Source organism: Callospermophilus lateralis, chromosome 15 (genome assembly GCF_048772815.1).
Source record: "Callospermophilus lateralis isolate mCalLat2 chromosome 15, mCalLat2.hap1, whole genome shotgun sequence".
Taxonomy (NCBI): domain Eukaryota; kingdom Metazoa; phylum Chordata; class Mammalia; order Rodentia; family Sciuridae; genus Callospermophilus; species Callospermophilus lateralis.
Genome location: NC_135319.1, coordinates 85452126 through 85476201, shown reverse-complemented (window position 1 = coordinate 85476201; position 24076 = coordinate 85452126). Strand labels below are relative to the sequence as shown.

General features: G+C 47.1%; 1 protein-coding gene across 1 annotated transcript in view; it reads right to left on the bottom strand.

Annotated features, from left to right (window-relative positions):
- Positions 1 to 24076, bottom strand: part of Btbd16 (BTB domain containing 16) — a 51754-nt gene that overhangs the window by 3645 nt on the left and 24033 nt on the right. Inside the window, exons 11-14 of the mRNA XM_077105361.1 lie at positions 17715 to 17834; positions 5341 to 5436; positions 2892 to 2970; positions 1221 to 1298 (exon numbers count right to left, since the gene is read on the bottom strand). Of these exons, the coding sequence (XP_076961476.1) occupies positions 1221 to 1298; positions 2892 to 2970; positions 5341 to 5436; positions 17715 to 17834 (373 nt within the window). The remainder of the gene's footprint in view (positions 1 to 1220; positions 1299 to 2891; positions 2971 to 5340; positions 5437 to 17714; positions 17835 to 24076) is intronic.

Below are 24076 nucleotides of genomic sequence, written 5' to 3'. Positions count from 1 at the left end.
CAAATAAACTTTTCGTTCTCTAAAATTTTTTTATCAGGTTCTTTGGTCACAGCAATGAAAAAGCTGACTTAGACAGACATCATCAATTTTTTGGCAGGTTAATATTGATTATTATTACTACCAACAGTACAGTTAGTAGGAGTTAGTAGTCGATACTGAGTAGGGACAATATGTTCACTCTGCATGTTCCTTAATGAGGAAAGGCATGAGTTAGGTATGTTCCTAGGTGACCTGGGCTTTGCAGACCTTTGAAACAAAGTGTTTTGTTCCAATTTTATGGACCTAAGAGGCACTCCCTGCTCAAGGTACTTGCTCCTGCAATCTACAGACCCACTTAGGTGGGTCTCTGCAACCAGAGGGCTGATCCAGGGGATTCTCTCAGATGAAAGATTTGGGATTCCCCAGTCCTTGAGACATTGAATTCTTTGGTGATCCCTCCTGGAATGCCTTTAGCCCATTTTGTACCATCATCCCAGATGTGGAACACCTATAAAAACTTAAATATAGTATATAATATGTATAATAATTACTTAATATAATTATAAAAATAATATAATTATAGTATGATATAATACTTATAATGCTAATTAATATAATGCTAGATATGAGCTCCAGATTATGGTTTCTAACCCATTTCCACACTCCTGTATCAATTTTGTTGAAATATTTGCAGAATTGAAAACTTGGGCTTAATAGGTTAGGGAGATGGAAGGAGACTGGTAGCCTGTGCCCATCACCGGAAGCACAGACAGCAGACACTGGCTGTAGATGCTCCCCATGCTTGAACACCAGGACGCCTTCACCCCAGCTCCTTGGCCCCCAGTGGGGTTCGTCAAAGTAGCTGCTGGGAATAAGTACACCCTTGCAAGCTCCAACACAGACTTGGAGTGGAGGCTTGTCTAGCCTGTTGGGAGGCATCCATGTTTGTGAGAAATTGGGAGAGTCAACTCCTCATCCGTTTCCCGGGACTTTCCTGGGTTTAGAATGGAAAGACTTGGATCCCAGGAAGACACTCTTCTATCCTGGGGAAACCATGACAGTCTATCCTGGGAAAATCTGGGGTACACGGGTTGGACTTCTGGATGTCCTGTCGCAGGCTCCTGTTCTGGGAGCCCCTGACTCTCCTATCAGAGGAGAAAAGATCATGGCCTGCCCTACAGAGGTCCTTGATCAAGTGCAGGGCACGGTTCTTCCCCTTGCTTGAGTCCAGTTCTCAGCACCTGGTCAAAAAGCAGCCCAAATCTCACAGCCTGGGTGGTCAGATCTTTCAGGTGGGCCATGTCACCTCCGCTCTCCAGCTGAAAGGGAAATGCACGCGGCTTACCATCAGTGGAAAGGAGCCTCTGTCGCCTCTCCCCATCTTCCTGGGTCTCCCCAGCCACCACCACCATGTACTGGGAGGAGTTCCATCTCCAGACCCTCTGTCCAGCCATTCATCTGGTCCACAAGAATTTATGGAAAACCTACTATGTGTTGGGCCCTGTGCTCGATATTTCCAGAGAAAACAGAGAGAAGAAAAAGAAAAATCCCTGAGCAGTCTCACTGGGGAAATAAAATGTACACATCAGGATCTCAGTAATGAGGCCGAGAATGGCCACGGTCAGAAAGTCCAGAACAAGTAAGAGCCCCATAACCAACTCCACATACAGGGCAGCGGGGATGGGGTGGGGTGTCCCCAGCAGGATGACACTGGCAGCTACTGGCAAAGGGAAGGAAGTGGCAGAGGGGAGAAGAGAGAGTCTGTGGGGACTTCCTGAGGTGTCAGCCTCAGAGACTGTCCCTGGGGTGCTCTGTTACAGCCTCCTTCTGAGTTGTCCCAGAGAAGCACCATTCATGAAGTCATTTCTAATGTGCAAGGAGGGTGGAACTTGGAGGCTGGTTTGCCATCACAAAAGGCATTTGTTGAGCTGGTTGCATTTTAACTAGTGACTCATGCATCTTCAGACCTTGAACAATGCCCAGCTTCATCTCTAAAAATGCTTGATTAGAAACCCATGAGAAATATGGCAGTTTGCATAGATAATTCACAAAGAGGGACATGCTGGCCTGGAAAAATATTCATATTTACTAGTAATAAAGGAAATGTATACTCAAAACTGAGATTCCATTGTCCCCTTCACGGTCAATAAAAGTCATTTGAAATTAAAATGCTCTATATTGTTGAGGATGTACAAAGCCAGGCATATTCATTTATTTCTGAAGAAAGAGTGATTTTGTCCCAACATTTGTTAATATCTATCAAGAACAAATATGCACATTCCTTTTAGAGCCAGTATTTCCTCTAAGGCAACAATTCAAAGCACAGAAAAATAAATGGTGATGTAAAAATATGTTCCCCATATGATCATTTATAACAATAAACAATTAGAAACACTATACATTTTCTATAATAAGGGAAAGTTCAATAACAGTAGCTCTGGCACATTCTGTGGGTGAAAGGGTTGGCAGCCATTAAGAAAGGTGTTAGGAAGTACATATACTTGAGTACATTATATATTTTAAAAAGACTTAAAGATAATAAATATCATAAGATGTCAACAGCGGTTGTCTTTGGGTGATGGGTCTAAGGGTATTTATTTTCTGTTTCTCTGCATGTTGAAAAATTTCAATTATAAGCACATAATACGTTCATGTCTAGTGGGGGCCCTGGAGGCTGGGGTGACTGGAGCCCCCCTGCTGCAGACCATCAGAGCACAGGCCTTGAACACCAGGACTCCCAGGCTGGGCCTCCTCCCTCCTCTCCTTCCCAGGCCCAGCTCTCCCTGATTCCCCTGGAGGAGGATCCAGGCCTCAAAGACCCAGAGGTGGCACACATGAAACCATCTTCAGAAAAGGCAAAGTCAAAGAGGCAATAAATTCGGGTGATTTTTTTCCTTGATGAGCAGACTCACTGCGTGGTAATGGTTGGCTGTAACCCGGATCAGCCAGGACTCGGGAAAGAAGTTAATGTGCCTTAACTCCTCCAGATCCCTGCCTTGAGAGAAGCACAAGGAGAACATATTTACGGTTTCATTCATAACAGAACCTCCAAAATCTCACAGAAAGAAAAAAGAAGATGTCAGGAGCCAAGGGAAGGAAGGGGCAGGTCTCCTTCAAATTTGGGTTGATAAAATGGGAAGAAGACAACTCGGAATCACTGTGGTGGTGTACAGAGTCTGGTTCTTTTATATTCCAAATGAATTTTCTTTTAAAAAAATTTATAACAATAAGCAGGGCATAGTGGTGCACACCTGTAATCCCAGAGGCTTAGGAGGCTGAGGCAGGAGGATCACAAGTTCAAAGCTAGCCTCAGCAACTTAGAAAGGCCCTAAGCAACTTACTGAGATCCTGTCCTAAAATAAAAAATCAAAAGGGCTAGGGTGTGGCTGGGTGGTTAAAGTGCCGCTGGGTTCAATCCTGGTACCAAAAAGAAAAAATAAAATACCAGTGAACTTTCAAAGGAATGAATGAATTCACTCCAAATCAGAGAGCAATTTCAACTTCAGCGGGAAATTCTCGTTGCTACATATTAATGCTTTAAAAAGCAACCTATGATCTTTTAATAGAAATATATTCCCAACAATCCTACAAAAAGACATCAGTGCCCTGTGATCCTGGAGGGTGCTTGGGGAACTAGAGAAAGGAGAGGCCATCAATGGTCCTCAAAGTGCAGCTTCACCCACATGCTTCAAAGAGATTTCTATCCTCACAATATTACCAAAATATTAAAAGAAGTGGTGAAGAAGATTTTAGGCTGTGTATTGCTGATTCAAATTTGCTTCTGTTTTTATTTTTCTTCCCATATTTTCCCTAGGTCTCCATGGGCATCCATGAGGTGTGCTTCAGTTACAGAATACCCACCCCCACCCCAGCGTTCACAGTGCCCTGGCTGCAATCCTGCCTGGCAAGGTGTTGTTGGAGCATCTAAAGCAACTTGGACAAAACAACCCGACTCCCTCAGCCATCCCGGGGTTTCAGAGCTACTTAGTACATGTGGACAGATGAAAATGGATTTGAGGGCTGGGTGGTGGCTCAGTGGTAGAGTGCTCACCTAGCATGTGTGAGGCACTGGGTTCGATCCTCAGCACCACATAAAAATAAAGATATTGTGTCCACCTACAACTAAAAACTAAATATTTTTAAAAAATTCAAAAAAGGAAAAAAAAAAAAAAGAAAATGGCTTTGAAAAGTTCTCAAATATCCTCTAAGAGGGCAAAGATCTCATTGGGTGGCTTCCTGTCCTGCCTAGAATATATTCCCCAACTTTCCAAGTCTCACTTGACTCCCCTGTACCCACAGCATGAGGCCAAGGGAATATAATCTGGCTTTGGGGCACAGACCTAGAGTTTTTAGATCAGTTGAACAGTTTGTCCTCCGGGTGTTCACTTTAAGGATTTATCCCTGAGGGCAGCAGTGGATCACATCTGTAATCCCAGCACCTGGGGAGGCTGAGGCAGGGATTTCGCAAGTTCAAGACCAGCCTGGCAAATGAGTGAGACCCTATCTCAAAATAATCATTTTTTTTTTTAAAGGGCTTGGGATGTAGTGCAATGGTAGAGTGTCTCTGAGTTTAATCCCCAGTACCATCACCAAAAAAATATTAAAAAATTTGTCCTTGATAGATGCAGTAAAGGGGAATTGAAAGCATTAGGTCCCAGTCTGCAATGCTGCCTAAATTCAGCCAAATATGAGCCCAACACATTTTAGAGCGCTCCCCTCATGGTCTCCTGCTTTGCTGTATGTTTGTTCCAGGAGGACTTGATGTTTGGATATGCACGCCAAGGGGGGACAGGGAACGGAAGGTGCCATCACGTGACCATATGCAACCTCTGAGTCCTGTGAAAGGCAGAGCCGGGTGAGCTCTGCAGTGCAGAGCGGGCAGCAGCACAGGGGCACGGTGGCCACCAACAGTTTCCAAAGACCCAGCACTTGACCACAAGTGTGGGATCCACAACACCAAGACCCACACTTCCTTCTCCACAGGACTTGAACTGCTGGACAACTTGTTCAATTGATCCAATTTTTCTCTGGAAATGCCAAACAAGTGACCTAGAGGTCAATCCCCTGCTGAGGCATTTCCCACAATCCTATGGCAAGGAAACGGCCCTGGCAGCTGTGCCCTGCTTCACCATGGAGAGCCACCTCTGTCCGTCACCCCATGTCACAGAACCTCTGATTATCCCCATTTTATAGACAAGGAAACTGAGACCAGAGGTTACTTGATGCTCCCAAAGTCACACAGCTCGGAAGTGACAATGCTAGATTCTAGCTGGTTCCTTTGGAAACATCTGGTAGGGCTTCTTGGGAGTGGCTGAGGGGTGGGGCAGGTCCCCAGCTGCTTTCCTGGCACAGGGGTGACACTTACCGCTAGTGATGCTGTGCAGACGCAAGCAAAGGAAGAGCGGCAGCCAGCTCTGTCCTATGTCTCGGTCCAGAAAGCAGCACTTCTTGGGAAAGCTTAGCAGAGGCACAGAGAAGAACAGAAGCCCTTCAGGATGCTTCCTTCTGGAATGGGAGAGCGCTACCAACAGCCCGGCCATAGACTAGTGGTTTCAGCAGCAGGGGCAGATGGCACCGGGTCTCTGGGTGGGGTAGGCGAGGAAGCAGGAGGCAGCTTAGAGAACACTTGTGACTCAAACCCCAGAGAGTGTCATTAGACAAGTGGCTACGTCCCGCCTCCTCCCTGAGAGCTCTGCACATAGTGTAAACACATGTTAAGTGACTGATGGGAACACATGGTGACAGAGGATTTTGATCCACCTTTTGTCCCCCGAGTCTCACAAACTTCCTGTGGTACAGACAGGGCAACAATCATCAGCCCATTTTACAGATGGGGCATCTGACCCCTCCCTACAGATAGTGCCCTTGCAGCAAGTGACCAAATCAGGCCCTTCAAAAGTTTTCTGGGGGCTGGGGATGTAGCTCAGTTGTAGAGTGCTTGCCTCGAATGCACAAGGCCCTGGGTTCAATCCCCAGCACCAAAAAAAAAAAAAAAAAAATTCCAGTAGAATTACAAAGAAAAGAAGGGTGGGCATGAGTGTGGCTGGTTTCAGCAGCTGACTTTACCAAAAGTTCTGCAACAGCCAGTTGGTGCTAAATGCCAATTAATTTCCACACAGGCTGAAGGTCAGAGCTGGCTGGAGATGATCAAATTCCCCTTGAGAGGTCATGCACACACAGACACATCCACCATCCCTGTTTTGAAATAATTTGCTTCATAAAACGGTCATTTTTCACAAATAGGGACAATGGGGGGTAATTTTTCCAAGTCCCTTTGGAAATGCAAAGTCATTCCCTTGAGACAGATCCTGCATAAAACCAGCCAAGGGCACTTTGGGATTATTTTTCCATAAACTGAGAATCCAAATCACACCCTGTCCCAGCTGGACCGGATGGATGCCTCTTGGCCCATCTCGCCTTGGTTGGGGGTGCCTGCCAACCTGCCCAGAACCACTAGCCTTCCTGGGATCCGGGAATTCCTGGGACTTCCCAGCTCCTCTCCATGTCAGTGAGCTCAGCAGATGGGCCTGGGGTGCCCAGATTTGTCAGAGGGGGAAGGGTACATGACAAATGCGTTCGACCCCATTCAATGAGATTTCTAAAACCTACTACGTGCCTGTTTCTGGGGGTGACGATGAGGCTAAATAAAGGAAGGCCAATACTTGCAGGACTCTGGGGTTATTGGTTCTGGAACCCTCCCACCATCACCCAGGGTGCCCTAAGAACACAGGTGTCTTAGACAAGTAACACTCAGGTCCCTTCCACCTCCTGACCTGGACGCCACCACCTTCTCTGCCTCCTTCACCATTCAACAGGGGAGCATGGGGAAGGCATGGTGGCTGGCAGCAGAGGTCAAGGAGGAAGGGCACAAGCTGGCACAGCACTCCCCAGCCTCACTGAGCACTCTGGGGAATGAACCAGTCCGCGTGGCAAGGGCTTCCCCAGCCCAGGCTGAGGCTGTGGGTACCAGCTGGAGCTGCAGCTTAAATATAATCAGATGCCACCCCAGAAGGGAAACTCCAACCCAGAAGCCGCAGCACCAGCTCCGCTGCTCTGCTTGGAGGGGAGGCTGCTGGGCAAGAGGAGGACCCAGGCCCTGAACCTCCCTTGAGAGGCACTCAGACCCCAAGGATCACCCAGGATCTCTCTGGACAGCCCTCCTGTCCCAGAGGATATGGGAAGAGCTTTGTGGTTAGGCAACGAGGCTTGATGACCTCTTGGGGAAGTGGCAGGGATGCCCACTGTCATGGCTGAACTGGAGAGATCACGGGTGGGCTGTCATCCAACCAAGCTGGGTCCTGGAGTCAGACCAGCCAAGGTCCCATCCTGGTCCAGCCAGCATCGGTCATGTGTCTGAGCCTCTCTGAGCTTCACTGTCCTTCTCTGTCAAGTGGGAACAATAGCCACCCGTGCCTCTTTGGGTGGAGGGGGGACGTCAAGGTGACAGTGCTTGAGAGGAGCTTGGCACAGCTACCCATTGGGTCCTCAGCACCTTGTGAGTACCACCATTGTCCTCTCAACCCCAAACAATCTGGAGCATGGAATCACTCCTGGTGATCATAATGCCACTAAGTCACCCAAGCCATGGGCCACATCCAAGGAAGGCAACGGTGTACTCAGCTTCTAATTTTCTAAAATCTCAAAGGACCAGAGGGGTGTGGCCCACTCCTTGCTCCTAGAGTCTGGGAGGTCCAGCCCGGGGCCTTTCCACCTCACCTGGTGCCTCTTGACTGCCTGGGTGCAGAGGCATCTCCACTCTGGGCCTGGAGGCCAGGGCATTGGCCTCATGTCATACACAGTGGGAGCAGGCGGCTGGCTGCTCAGTCTGGGGACGCCTTTGTATGGGTACCTCGGTGGGGTGGACTCACCTGGGGCTGAGTCCTGTCTGTGCAAAGATCTCCCTTGGTTTAGCACTACGGGGGACAAACTTCAAGCTATGGTGTCTGCTTCCTCAAGTTCACTGAGAAACCCTTAGACATGTCCCTTTTAAGGACCACACTTCTCAGTTCCTTGACATACCCAGGTTGACTCTGGTCCCCTCTCAAGGCAACCCCCCTACAGCCCTCCTGAGAGACAGAGCCTGGGGCAAGGCTCCCCCCAAAGGCACAGGCTGGGATTCCAGAGATGCTCTCCCTCAGCTCCCCAGCCCCTCTCCATCCTGCCAGGCTGGCGTTCCCTGCCCTCCAGTGAAGGGGAGCCCCACAGTCTGCTAGATCCAGCACTTCAAATTTGGGTGATAAAATTCACACTTTGGTATTTTGACACTGCTGCTATGTGAACAAAGCTCGGGGGCATTATGCCAGGTGAAGAAGGCTGACATGAAAGGCAAAGGATTCCTCTCTAGAGCAAGCAGGAGGCTAGAGACCAAGAGCAGCAGAGGCTGGGAGAAGAGGGAGTCAGCATCAGGCTGGGGAATGAAGGTGCTGGAGATCACTCAGTGCCTTTGAACCCACATAAAAATGCTTGCAATGGTAAGTTTTATGCAATGTATATTTTAATCACAATAAAAAAGATCTAGAGTTAGCTGGGTGCAGCAGCGCACGCCTGTAATCCCAGAGGCTTGGGAGGCTGAGACAGAAGGATCACGTAGTTCAAAACCAGCCTCAGCAGTAGTGAGGCACTAAGCAACTCAATGAGACCCTGTTTCTAAATAAAATACAAAAAAAGGCTGGGGATGGGGATGTGGCTCAGTGGTCAACTGTCCAGCCTCGAGTTCAATCTCTGGTACCCCCCCCCAAAAAAAAAGATCTGGAGTTAAAAATTACTTAGCATATTTGAAAAATATTTGAAATAACATACTAAGTTTTAAAGTGAATTTTGAAAAAAAATTACATATTTTGGGACAATAACTCAAAAAGAGGAGAGAAGATGGCTTTTTGTCAAAAGGTAACTTGTATAGAACACCTGGGCACTTTCTGGAATCTATGAAACAGGAAATGGCCTGCTGGCTCCCAACTCCAAAATGTGGTAAATGAACTAATCCTGCTGCCACCACACACGGTCACTTCCAGGTCAGTTCCTCCCATCCAGCAGGCCGGCTGAACTGGTACAGAAGCCAGAATTAAAAAAAAAACAGATAGTCAGCATAGAGAGATGGAAGAAAACAGACCAAACCAGTTTGGAGATTGAAATGTTAATGTCCCAAACCCAGCCAATACAGCCCATCCTAAAGAACTGTTAATGAAGCAACATGAGCAGACTGAACAGCAAATTAATCTGCCCTGGGCCCCTACCTGCCTGGATCATCCCCCCACCCCCCACCCCTGCCCCTCCAGCCCCTCTTTCCTACCTTTTGGCCATCCTACTGAGCATCTCCTGGGCCTAGTCACCAACTAAGAAGGAGAGAGATTAGGGGGAGAGAGCAGGAGGACAAAGGAAGCCTAGGACATATAAAAAGGCAGAACACCCTCACTTCTGGGGATACCAGGACACCAGCCATGGCCCCCTTCTGCCTCCTGGGAGAAGTCTATGTGACCCCCTTTTTAAATAAACCCTGTTCTATATGCCTGCCTCGGCGTGCTCTCTAATGTTCTACTTCAACATGTGGGGAGCAGAACACGGGTAACGGCGTTTCAGTACACCCACCACAGTGGTTAGGTTGCTGACCCCTTAAGCACGCACTTTGTCCAGACTTGAGCTCTTGGAGATGGGTCTGCATTTTCTCTACTTCCTGTGTCCACTCAATACCTCTTTCGCTTATACAGTGTTGGGCAGGTCAACTGGATGGATGATCTGGCGCCTGCCAACTGCCCAGCTTCCACCTCACCTGTCCTTCCCTCCACTCACCCACAATTTATCTCCAAGGAATGCCTTTGCTGACAGCTCTGCTGCTCAGGTGACTCTCTGCCAATGTCCTATGTCCTCTATTGCTATGCTCCTTATTCTGGCCAAGCCCTAGCAGTCATTCATTGACACTCAGTCCAGTGTTACTTGTCCAGCTCTCGGGATGGTTCTGACATTTGCTCCAAGGGGAAACCCAGCAGGACTAAAATCATCTTCTGCTCTGGAAGGCTCTGTGGGTCTTGCTAAAGCAGTATTTGTTCCCATTTAACACCAGACAGCTGACCAGAAAGTCACTCTGTTCATCCTTGCAGTATTTATGAGACATTCGATAGAATAGTTTTCAGAGTTCAAGTGAAATATTTCAGATGTTGCAGTCCCCATTAAAGAGCGTTTAAGGCATCATTCATTCCAGTCTTAGTGAACATATTAAATATTGTGGACTTGGAGAACAAAGTTAATAAGTCACAGTGCCTGCTGCAACTGTCCAGGGTGAGAGTCACACTTAGGAACAGGTAAACACTCTATATGTTTTAAGTAAACAAGTGATAAATCACACCTTTAGGAATAGACACAAGAAAAGTGCACAAGACCTTTAGTAAAAGGTAAGACCTATAATAAACTATAAATATTAAGATAAATTTAAAAATATAAGTGGAAGCCAGAAGCGGTGGTGCATGCCTGTAATATCAAAGGCTTGGGAGGCTGAGACAGGAGAATTGCAAGTTCAAAGCCAGCCTCAGCAACTTTGAGGCACTAAGCAACTCGGTGAGAATTTGTCTCTAAATAAAATACAAAATAGGGCTGGGGATGTGGCTCAGTGGTTGAGTGCCCCTGAGTTCAATACCCAGTATCCCCCCCACATACCAAAAAAAAAAAAAAAAAAAAAAAAAAAAAATATATATATATATATATATATATATATATATATATATACACATATATATGTAAATTTTAGCATTTTCATGGATTGTAAAAGCCAATATTTAAAATATGTCAATTTTCCCCAAATTGATCTATAGGTTCTATGTTTTCTTAATGAGAGTTCAGCAAGATGGGGAGGTGGGGGTTGAAATTGACAAACTTTATCCAAAGGATAAAGAATGGCCCAGTTAATCTTGCAGAACAACAAGAAGGCTGGTGGACCTGCATGATTAGAGATCAAGATTTATAAAGACCAAGAGACAGAGAGATTGTGGCCTTGATTTAAGGATAGACAACTGTACAGAATTGAGAGTGCAGATATGATCCCCCTCCATGTAGATGGCTGTCTGATATAATGACAAAATTAAAACCACAGAGCAGAGGACAAAGGATGGGCTTTTCAATCAGTGGTGCCGGATTGATTGTGCATCTTGATGGGAGAAAAAGGATCATGATCAGGACCCCTACCTCATACCAATTCTGAAAAAGCTTCTAGATGAACTGTGGATTTAAAAGAACGTAAACCGGGGCTGGGGATGTGGCTCAAGTGGTAACGTGCTCGCCTGGCATGTGCCAGGCGCTGAGTTCCATCCTTAGCACCACATAAAAATAAAATAAAGATGTTGTGTCCACTGAAAACTGAAAAATAAGTATTAAAAAAATTATCTCTCTTCTCTCTCTCTCTTTAAAAAGAAAAAAGAAAGAAAGAAAGTAAACCAATAAAGCTTCTGGGAAAAAACAGGAGAATGTCCTCATGGACATGGTATAGGCAAAGATTTCTGGAAGAGCAGAAGCTACAAAAGGCAAGCCTGATACATTAGACAGTTTAAATTTTGAATTTTTAGTTCATCTCAAAACTGTTAGGAAAGCAAGACAGCTAGCCACAGAGTAAAGATGTTTGCAATTCACATATCCAAGGAGACTTGTAACAGAATATAGGAAATAACAATTACAGATCCTTAAGAAAAAACATCTGACTGCCCAACAGAAAAACATGGGCAAAGGCGTAGTCACCTCACCAAAGAAGACAACCAACTCTAAAGAGGGAGTAGATATCATTAGTTGTGAAATGTAAATTGAAAAAGAGAATAGGCAAATTAGTTCCAGTATCTACACACTAGAGAAGCACAGGATTGAAAATACCAAGTATCTCTCAAAAAAACCAAAGGCTGAATGTTCTCTCTGATATGTGGATGCTCATCCATAACAAGGGAGGGTGGGGAGGGGAGTACAGAAGTTCATTGGATCAGACAAAGGGGAGTGAAGGGAGTGGGGATGGGGATGGGAAAGACAGTAGAATGCATCGACGTAACTCTCCTATGTGCACATATATGAATATACAACCAGTGTAACTCCACATCATGTATAACAACAAGGACGGGGTCAAAATTAGAATGGGTTGCACCCCATGCATGTATAATAGGTCACAATACACCCTACTGTCATGTATATCTAAAATAACATTTTTTAAAAAGAAAATACCAAGTATTAAGCAAAAAAAGAAAAAAAACCAGAAAACCCAAAATTACAGAAAACCCAAAATTCTTCTATACTGCTGGTTAGGGAGCAAATTAGCACAATCACTTTAAAAAATTGTTTGACAGTGTTTACTAAAATTGAGTTTATTCATGCCCATGATAGTAATTCTAGTTTTATATTCAATAGAAGCACATAATTTTGTGTACAAAAAGACATGTATAATATCACTATTCCTAATAGCCAGCAATATCCATCAACATCAGAATAGATAAATAAATAAATTGTGGTGTCTTCATTCATATGATGGAATATTCTGTGGGAATATGAAGGCTGTTGCTACATTCAACCACACCGATGGATTTTACTGATAATAGTGTTGAGTGAAAAGAACCAGACACTTCAAAAGTGTACACTAGGGAAGGTCGGGGTTGTGGCTCAGTGGTAGAATGCTTGCCTAGCACATATGGGGCCCTGGGTTTGAACCTCAGCACCACATAAAAATAAATAAATAAAATACACAAATTGTGTCCAATTACAACTAAAACATAAATATTTTTAAAAAATGCCTGACCCTTATAAAAAAAAAAAAGTGTACACTAGGGGCTGGGGCTGGGGCTCAGTGGTAGCACGGGATTCAATTCTCAGCACCACATATAAATAAATGAATAAAATAAAGGTTAACATCTTTATAAATAAAATTAACATCTAAAAAAATTTAAGGAAAACAAAAAGTGAACACTAAGGCATTCTATTTATATAAAATTCCAAAGCAGACAAGATATGCGGAGGGGAATAGAAGTCAGGATGTGGTTCCGCTTTGGTGGGAAGTGGTGTCTGAGATAAGGCCCCCAGGGGCTGGCCGTGCTCTGCTTCTTGACCTGGGGGCTGGTCACACAGGTGCTGCCCTTTGTGGAAACCCGTCGGGCCACTGTTCACGGAAGGTCTGCATTTTTCTGAATGTATTTTATATCTTGATAAAAATGTACATTAGAAAAAGTTTGACATTTGGCTGCTTGGCCCTTTTCCAATCGATGGTTTTTACCATTTTTGTGAACTCCTCAGACTGCTAAATGAAGTGAAATGATGATTTTTTTCCTCCATGAATGAAGGCATCAGCTTTGTTCTTTTTTTTTTTTTTTTCCTACAAGGAGATGCTAAAATTAATTCTGGACAGCCTATTTGTTTTCCTAAAATAGCTGCTGCCAGGAAAACAGGCTGCAGGATGCTAAGGAGTGTGTGTGCAAGTGTGTATTCATTAGTGTGAGCATGTATGTGTGTGTGTGTATGAGAGTGTGTGTGTACATGTGTTCTGGTGTGTGCACATTCCCTTCTTATACTGACAGCAATAAAAAGAGGCTGAAAATGTTCTGAAACATCTGGTTCTGGAGAGAAACTGCATTAGTGTCCAGGGAGGATAGAATATTCAATTAAAAAAAAATCAATGAAGAAGAGATGCCGCTGGGCAGATGAGAAAGGGCTCAGCAGGTCCCTTTGCTCATCCTCTGGGATGTTGGGCTCACTCCTAGCAGACCTGCCAGCCCTTGGTATCTCAGGATCTGAGTGGCTTGTGCCACTATTGTCACATGATGAAGATCTCCTAAAGTGATGGCCTCAAAATGTCTATGCAGGGCTGAGGTTGTGGCTCAGCGGTAGAGTGCTTGCCTCGCATGTGCAAGGTCCTGGGTTTGATCCTCAGCACCACATAAAAATAAATAAAAATAAAATAAAGTTATTGTAAAAAAAAAGAGTCTACTCTGCTTGCTGTTCCTCCTCCCTGGGAGAAGGATATGGATCACTCTGTCACTTAAATTATATCACCAAATATTTGCAGCTTTGAAAACCACCAGGCAGCTTCCATTCTAATTCCTGAACTGGTTTCCTATCTCCCTAGGGCTCTGCTCCTCTGTCCCATCTTTCAGTGCTCCTAGCAAGTCTGTCAGCAGCCACCAAACTGCCTTGGTAGCTGTTCCCTGTAGCTACCTCAGCTCACACCACTGGGGAGCCAGTTCTGGCCGGGTGGACGGTGACTCTCCACAGGTTCCCTCCTCCAACAGCAGGAGCTGGGGCATCCTGAACCTTCTGGATACCAGTCCTGCTAAGCCAGTAGCAACGAGGCTCTGCACTCCTTCTGGCAACTCTGGGGATCCCTGGGAAGGGAGGAAACACGTGGAACATGGGTGCCACCAACCGCACTCCCATGTCCAGGTAGATGCCGCTAACCTACCCAGACATTCTTCCTCACTGAGTCTAGACACAGCGCTTCTGGCAAGCACCACTCATGCATGAAAACGGGAACTCGTCCGCGATCCCTGTTACTTGCACTTGCCACAGGCCTGATATTCTCTGAGTGAATCTTGCACCAGCAGAATAAGACCCAGTTCTCTGAGGCATAAAAATCTTTGCTGGAATCTCATCATTCAGGAAGAAGTCCAGGCAGGTGCCAGGTGAGTTAGGGGTGAGGTAAAGGATGATCTTCTCATGAGTGTGAGCCAAGGGGTTCCGGAGGGGCTGGATGGGGAGGTTCTCAGGGGAGGTTCCCACCAGGAGCTGACCTGACAGAAAAGAGCCAGAGCAGACTGGTGGGGTAGGAGGAGTGTGGGGGCTGAGCCCTGGGGAAGGAGACACCTTTGAGGCCCATGTCAGGCCTCACCTTAGTGTTGCCACTGCCCCCAGGGAGAAGAATGAGGCAGACAGGAGAATCATCCACAGGCGCCACAGTCCTCCAAGCTGGGAGGCCGAGGGCAGAGAGGGCCTGGGCGCCCGCAGGCAGAGGAGCCATCCAGCTCCAAGCTGTCCCATCTTTCTCCCTTAGGGACCCGGAGCTTACGGGAGAGGGTGAGGGCAGAGTGGGCAGGGGAGGCGAGGGTGGGCCCAGGGCAGGCCTGCCCACTCTGGAGCTTCTTGGAGCACCTGCCCTGCTATAGGGCACAGGTCCTGGCAGGCAGTTGTCACCGCTGCTTGGGCAGCAATGGGGCAGTGACAACTGGGGTCCAAGCAAATGGTTTCCAGAAAGAAAGGCAGCAAGGGCCAGGGCTGTGGGGGTGCTGTGCAGAGGTGTTAGGTTTGGGGGCCAGTCTGAGTCAACATGTATTCCTGGGAAAAAGGGAAAGTTCTGACAGCAATACCCTGGCGTGTGACACTCAGGGGGGACCCAGGGGCTACTCGGGAGCGCTGTGGAAGCCCCAGAAAGCCCACCCTCTGTGCAGAGGGCTGCACGCCTCCCCTCCCTCTTCCCCGTGTTCCTCTCACACTGCAAACACAGCTCAGTGAATCACCCGGCTAGCTCACTTCCTATCTCCCCTTGACATGGGTCCAGGACCCAGCTGACAGGCAGCCAGGCAGGAGCCTTCCCAGTGGGCGTGACTCACTGGAAAGAGTGTCTCCTGGGTTATTAAAAGAGGGGAGAGGAGGGATTAAAACATTGCGATTCAAAGCGAATTACATAGAAAGGAGACACACTCCATCTAATTCTGACACGGAATCTGCTTTTCCCAAATAAAGAGACCTAAGAAATGAGCTTTGAAGGGAACACAGGCCAAGATGTTCCCAGAAAGGATTAAATCTTCAAAACAATGCAAATGAAACTCGGTAAACAGGTCGATCAGCTGATTAGCATGAAAAGACAGCTGCCAGGCACACCCCTGGAACCCCAGCCTCTAGGGAGGCCGGGACAGGAGGATGGCAAATTCCAGGGCGGCCTGGGCAACTCTGCAAGAACCTGTCTCCGAATAAAATAAAGAGGGCTGGGATGTGGCTAGAGGTAAAGCGCCATCCCCTCCCCCAAAAGGGGAAGACTGTTTATCTGCTAAACTCACACGTGCACAAGAAATAGGGTTCTATCTCCTTGAACATGCTTCATCGTGCTTGGGAAGGATGCCACCAGTGTCCCCTGTCAAAGGCGGGACCCCTAAGGGCCACCTGGGACTGTCTCTGCTCTGGGATCATGCACTCAGCTGGCTTGACAGTGGAGTGGTATCTCGCAGAGTGGATCGGAACCGTCCCCCAAGGGCCCACATGGGGAGGTGATGGACGCTTCAGGAGGTGGGGACTAGTGGAAGGGAGTCGGGTCATTGGTGGTGTGCCCTTGGAGGGGATATTGGTACTCTGTCCCCTTCTTCTTTCTGTTTCCTGGTTTCCGTGAACTGAGCAGCTTTGCTCCACCTTGGACGCCCACTGTGATGCTCTGCTCCACCACAGGTCCAAAAGCAACGGCGCCAGCCAACCATGGATTGACACCTCTGAAGCGGTAAGCCCAAATAAACTCTTCCTCCTTAAAATTTGATTACCTCAGGTATTTTGTCACAGCAATGACAACCAAAGAGGTTAACACAAGAGGCTGAGGCACAAAATGGAGCCTGGCAACCACTGCCCTCCCCCTCAACCCCTCAGCGCCCCTCCTCCGGCTCCCCTCCCCTGGCCATGGCAAACCTTGCTAATGGGGCCTTTTGACCAGATAGAAAACATTCACAGGCAGAGAGGACACAGGGAGGGGAAGAGTCGCCCTCTGGAGCAATTTTAGAAGTCCTTGGCTAACAACAACAGATCTAGGAGCAGCCTCAGGATCTTCCTAAACCCAGGGCCCAGGAAGGTACTGTGTCCACTCCGCTCCCTGGAGTGGACACAAGACAGGAGCCCTATCTGTTCTTCTAGGAATGAGGGAAGGGCAGAGCACTGTGGGCCTTGGTGGATCAGGGCTCAAGTGAGGTTCTAAACCCCATCATTTACATGACCTCTGACAAGACATTGCATCTCTACTTCAGTTTCCTCATCTGTAAAATAGGAATAATGAAACCAGCCCCTTAGTGTGCAGATACACTGAGAAAATGAAAAGAAAGTGCTTATTGTTACTATTCTTAATAAAGCACATCAGAGGGCTGGGGCTGGGGCTCAGTGGTAGGGTGCCCGCCTGGCATGCACAGGCACTGGGTGCAGTCCTCAGCACCACCTAAATGTAAAATAAAGATACTGTGCCACCTAAAACTTAAGAACAAATATTTAAAAAAAAATAAAGCACATTAGAGGGCTCACTATTATTATTGTAATTTCTATTTCTTACTTAATTGTTGATATCGATACAAACTTCAGGTTAGTTTGGAAAGCATAAGAAACAGTATTAATGCTATGAAACCTTGACACATCTAAATGCTTTTTCATTTGTCCAGAAAATTGAGGATTTTATATCTAATCTAGTAAAATATAAATGAGAATGACCTGGTCTGATTTAGGTACACTAAAAAATAAAGTTTTTAAGGTCAGTGTAGTATGGTAATTTTCCTGAGCAAAAGTACCTTTTGGGTCATGCTATTTCTGGACACGGAGTTCCCAGAAGCACATGATTATCTCATATTATAACACCTACGCACTATTTACTTTTCCAAGTTGTGCAGTGGTTTGAAGGCTTTCTGTGATCTTGGGCCCCATAAGGAAAACTGCATTCTATGCCCTCTGGATGATGCCACAAAAGCTACATCACCGATTCGTCTCCTGTGACCCCAGGAACAGCAACACCACCGGGTCTGCACACTCCATCAATCAACACTAAGCCGTGTCACCTGTTGAAAAACGTCAGCATGGTCTCGTGGATGGGGATGGCCTGGATCTTGCTGTTGAGCTGCAGGTAGGCCCACATGAGTAAAGTTTTCAGAAGATGAAACTCGCTGAAGGTGAACAACCTGGTCAAGGGAAAAGAACCGGGAGAAGTTTCAGGAACAGAAACCATTGCACCATTTGTAAGAAAACAAAGTCAAAAGCGAGTTTAGGAAGGAGACTGAACGCGGCCCAGACTCTGACAGAAGAGGACCACTGGCTCAGGGCAGCTCCTCTGGTGATGCGCCGAGGGTGGTAGGGAGGTGGGGTGGGGGTCGGAGCTAGAGGGGGTAGAGAGAGAAGAGGGGAGGGGAGGGGAGGGGAGGGGGGATAGGAAAGGATAGGAAAGGCAGCAGAATACAACAGACACTAGTATGGCAATATATAAATCAATGGAAGTGTGACTGATGTGATTCTGCAATCGGTATATGGGGTAAAAATGGGAGTTCATAACCCACTTGAATCAAAGTGTGAAATATGATATATCAAGAACTATGTAATGTTTTGAACAACCAACAACAACAACAAAAAAAGAGGTTTTCTGCAGGTTTTATTTATTTATTTATTTAGGATGCTTGCAAGGCAAGTGCTCTGCCACCGAGCCATACCCCTAGCCCTCCATGGATTTTAAAATTAAATTCTGACCACAAACCTGCAAAGCTGGGGTATAGTCCTAACTTTTACAGATGTGGAAATGAAGATGGATCCTAAGTCTATTCAAAATTTTAATGTGTTATTTTCATCATGGATTTTTTTTTTGCATTGGTTTTAAAATATTGCACAAAAATAGACTTTATCATCACTGAGTGTTTTTGATAATTTTTTTTTTTTTTTTTTTTTTTGCATCCAAGTGAGTGCCTCATTGACCCCTTCCCAAATCCTGGCCCTGATTGAAGGCTGAACGTGAGCAACTCCTTCAAGGCCACACGGAACTGGGCCTGGGGCAGGAAACTCTTGGATGTTACCAAACTGCAGTTGCCATTTCCTCATCTGTGGAAGAGCAACAGCAGCAGCTGAAGACAGGAGGTGGTGACACTCTGTGTGAGTTTCCCATTGCTGCTGTTAACAAACAGTCACAAACCAAGTGGCTTAAAACAACACACATTTATTATCTTATCATTCTGGAAGTCAGAAGTACAAAACAGATCTCACTGGGCTCAGGTCAAGGTGTGAACAGGGATGGCTTTTTCTGGGGGTTCTTGGGAGAGTTGTGTCCTGGAAAATCTCAGCACCCTTGGCTTGTGGCCCATTCCCTGGTCTTCAAGCCAGCAATATAGCATCTTCCAGTCTTCTTTTGATTCTAACCCTTTAGCCTCTGTCTGAATACTTAAAGGATGCTTGAGATGATGTTGAGCCCACCCAGAGAATCCAGAGTAAGCACAGTTTGAAGTTAACCTTCATTTCATCTATGACTTTAAATCCTCTTTGCCATAAAACCTATGCAGGTTCTTGAGATTAGGCTGTGGACATCTTTGGGACCATTATTCCACTGACCACGTATCAACAAAGTGCTTAGCACAGTGATTGGCACATTACTGGGTACTCGGTGAATGGCAGCTGGGTACTCAGTGAATGGCAGCACTAGATCCCAAATGGCAGGGCTGGACCCGGCTCTGGAGCCCAGGCTGCACCTGCAGCAGCAGGAGGCCTGTCCTCAATGACCCTTGATGCCAAAGAGCCGCTGTTGCTCTCTGTCAGGTCAGCTCTTAAGCAGGGGCAAACAGTGCCTTGGACAGCCTCTGCTGACTACATTATCTAGGCAGTCATTTCCATGGTTCTTTATTTTTTTTTTTTTAAAGAGAGAGTGAGAGAGGAGAGAGAGAGAGAGAGAGAAAGAGAGAGAATTTTTTAATATTTATTTTTTAGTTATCGGCGGACACAACATCTTTGTTTGTGTGTGGTGCTGAGAATCGAACCCGGGCCGCACGCATGCCAGGCGAGCGCGCTACCACTTGAGCCACATCCCCGGCCCCTCCATGGTTCTTAAACTCATTGATATTTTCAGTTTCTGATCATGGACATGCCGTGAAATTTGTCACAGCCTCTTCATTCACCACTTTGAGGGGTCATGGTGGGTGGAACCCAAACTAAATCGTGACTCTAAAGGGCAGTGGAAAGTCACACACCCACCTCTCATGCTATCTCTGGACAGAATAGGGCTTTATGGTTTCCCTCATTTGGTTTTCAGATCACCCACAAATGCATGGACTTTGAGTCTGGCTAGAAGGACTAAGCTGGTCACTGATGGAGGGACCAGGAGTAAAGAGGCAGCAAAGGGACCCCACATAGAGCTGCTTGGTGCAAAGTCCCCAAAAAGAACTTTGTCGTGGGGTCAGAAGCGGTGTGACTTTCAGAGCAGACTCCCACTTGAGGCCCTCAAGCCCAGGAGGCTCTTTGACATCTTACCAAAGAGGGGCTAGCAGCAGCAGGGGAGCGAAGGGGGCTCCGGGGCTCGGGATTCTGGTTCTGTTCACGAAGGGCAGTTACTGAAGTCAAGTGCTCTCCTTAGGCCAGCACGGAACCCAACCCTATCAGCTCTGCAGTGAGTGACCTCGTCGAGGCATTCAAACACATTTCATTCACCCAAGAGCTCTGATGGCCTCAACCCATAGACACTCCGAGCCTCCAACACATGCCAACAACTGGCTGAGCGTGGTGCTCATGGGGGCCCATCAAACTAACTGGTGTCTGTTCTTCAGGAGGAAAAAAAACCTTTTCACAAGACACTGTCTTCTAATTTTATTTCTTAAGAAAATTGTATATAAACAACAAAAGCCCCCTTCTGTGTATGTACCATGGAGAAAGTCAACTGCTTGGGAACAAAGAGGAACAAGGAAACCCTCACAGCATGGTCTGCCCGGGCGAGAAAGAGAACTCAAAAGGCCTTTAGGAGAGTAAGAAAAGACTGCTGTGTGCTCCTTCCCTCCACCCTTCACAAGGAAGGAGAAGAATGCTAACCAGATGCAATCACAGGGAGAGAGCATAAGGCAGGGTGAGTGTGCACCCCATGTCACTGTCCCTGTCACTGTTCCTGAGATGTCGGTCTGAAATGTCAACCTCCACAAGACATCATGCACGATTCTTGAGTGCACATGTACATATTAAGAGCTTAATCACATGGATCGTATCCACCCAAGCTCCTAACTGTGGTTTAATTGTCTTTAGGAAGGAATGGGACTGGAGGGGACCCAGGTGACCTGCTTTATCAGTGGTGTTTTATTTCTTAACTCATGACGAAATGTTACTCTTTGGTCATTTTGGGAGGTAGCTGCAACTGTTTTGTATAATCCGCCTACCTTTGTATTTTTTTACAACAACAACCAAAAAACCACAATAGATTAATTTAGACAACTTTTTGGTCACTGTGACCAAAAGACTAGACAAGAATAATGTCAAGGAGGAAAAGTTATTTGGGGTACACAGTTTCCGAGGTCTCGGTCCATAGATGACTAACTCCATTGCTCTGGGCCCAACGTGAGGCAGAACATCTTGGTGGAAGGGTGTGGTGGAGGAAATCAGCTCAGGACATGGCATCAGGAAGCAGAGAGAACTCTGCTCCCCAGGGACCAAATATAAAACCCAAAGGCACACCCCAGTGACATATCTTCTCCAGCCTCATCCCTATAGCTGCCTACTACCACTCAGTTAATCCATTCAAGTGGGTTAATGCACTGATTAGGTTAAGGCTCACAACCAAATCGTTTAATTTTTGAACCTTCCTGCATTGTCTTACACATGGACTTTTGGGGACACCTCATATTCAAACCGTAACAAAGATCAATATACTTGTTGACTCGACTGTCCATAAGGACAAACATGGCCTCATGCACACACATCAGCTGACTGCTAATGACCTCAACTGTGAGACCACTCTGACCTGGGTTCAAATCCCAGTTCTCCTGCAGCATGGGGGGAGATTTGACTGACCTCTTCATTTTCTGGAGTCCCCCTTCCCCAAGTGAGAAATGCAGAAGGCAGCACTCCCCTATCAGGCTGCTGTGGAAACGAGTAGTGGGGATGACGCATTCAGAGCTGCAGTGTACAAGTGCTTCCTAGCCGGGTACTGTTATTGTTTACCAGAGAAGCAACGGCTTCAGGTTCAACTACTACATTAGATAGGGACACGTCGATGTTCAAGACGCTGTGGGAACCATGTTCCACCCTATCCTGCAGGCATGTCAGGGACCCTGGGACCCTGAGACTCCATGGCCATAGACAGGAAGCTGGAAGAATTGGAAACAGAGGGGTGTAGGATCCCCTGTTGCCAGGTAGCTTTTTGTGGAGATGGTACTAGAAGGTCCCCTGAAGTCCCCATCCTCCCAGGTCCATGAGGACATTGGCTTCCAGGAAAACAGAACTTGGATGAAGTTTTAATAAACGAGAGTTACAAGAACAAGGTGACCTAGTGGTGACCTCTAAGGAGAAAATTAATTGAAAACTAAGTGCCTAAGCAAATAAATTAAAACCTGAGGCCCAGGAGGTCAGGAAAACCGTGGATATTTGACCCAAGGCTGTTTACAAATGGAAAGTAAAACTCCAAAAAGAGATGAAGTCAAGGGCCTTCAGACGGGAAAGGCGGAAAGGCCCAGAAGTCACAGCATCTGCTAAGAAATGGATGTTGTTCTAAACACCCACAGCCACAAGCATGGGGTCGGTGACAGCGGGCGGCTGAGGGACAGCTGAGTGGGGCCAGGGGTGCCCCATCCCTGACCTCAGGTTTGACATTTCCACATTTCCTGCTCTGGGGCAGGAGACTTCTCGGGTCACCCAGGGTCCTGCTGAGCTCTTCCTGGTGCTAGGCCACCTCTGCCTCCTTAGGAAGGAGCAGAGGTTCAGGGTCAGGGCAGGACGTGGACTCTGGAGCCAGGGGAGGCCTTGTCCAGCCCTTCATTAGCCCTCCCACCTCAGGGATAGCAGTTTTACCTGCCATGTGGGGTGGGGGGATGGAGAGGGACAGTATTCCTAGCACAGCGCACACGGGAAAGCGCTCCCCAACAGGCTCACTCTTAGGTGCAGGCCGTGGTACAAAATCCACCAGCCAGCACCCTGGACCTCGGCAGGTCCCCTGAGGACCCCAGGCCTGGCTACGTTCCTGGCAGGTACCCCTCTTCTTGCACCCCCTGCCTCCACCCACAAGCTGCAAACAGCAGACCCCTCGAGAACAGCGCCCATGCTGGGTGCACCCTCTCCTGTGCACTTGGGCACGTGGGCCCATGACGTGACTGAGGCCATGCAAGGCTCTTGCCGCCTTGAGCCTCACGGCCCTGAACTGTCCATGCAAGTGGCTCCTGCGGAGGGCTGGGGGCGCGGGCGGCCGGGTCCCACTCGGTCGCGTCTGCCCAGGCTGGCGAGTCTAGACACCGGATGCGTCATGCTCCTGACCTCTTTTCCTGCCCAGTGTGCGTCTTGCCAGGCCTGTGCCATCACCGACGTGCTGATTGTGGTCAGACAGCTCTCCTCGTTTTTGGCTAAATGCTTCCAGGGTAGGCCAGCTCAGTCTTTCCAAGGGAGGGACCGTGTTAGGAAAAGTCTAAGGAATGCCAGGTTTATCTGCTCTTCAATAATTTCAAGACCTTGTCTCCACTGGAGGGTGTGGCGGAGGGTGGGGGACACACGAGTGGGGCGCACCAGTGCCCTGGGTGCTGCTCGGGGGCCAGGCTCCTGAGGTCTCCCTCAACACCAGGACTCTGTCACGTGAGAGGCCCTGCAGGCCCCTGTGTACTCTGAATCCCTGGGATGGGCTGATGATCTAGAATGGGATAGATCTTTCCAGATCTAATTTCTAAAAGTGGGACATTTTCTACCACATAAATGCTAGAAAACACTTATTTTCTAACATGCCACTAAGATTTTGAGTAGACTTTAGTTTTCACTTTTGAAATTTACCCAAAGGGAGCACAACCCTGGAAATTTGGCAATGAGTACCAAGGAGCTTTTCAAATAAGCCCCAGAGAGACTTAACGACTAAATGCAAGATGTGATCCTAGACTGAATCCTGCATTGGAGCGGGAAACGCTATCACGAACAGTGTCGGTCAAGGGGTCTAAGTATCACATCCATGATAAATTTCTTGACGTTGATAATTACCATGGGGTTATATTAAGCAAATTCTTTTTCTGGGGAGATAAACACTGAAGCATTTGGGATAAAGAAACATAATATTTGCAACTTATCCCCAAGTAGTTCAGAAAAAAATATGTGGACCTGTGGATATGCACAGAGAAGCAAACGAGAAAGCAAGCAGGGCAGAAACTGACCCATAGGGTAAAGCGTCTACAAATTGTCCCCACTTTACAATGGTCTGATTTATAAGTTTTCAGCTTTACTG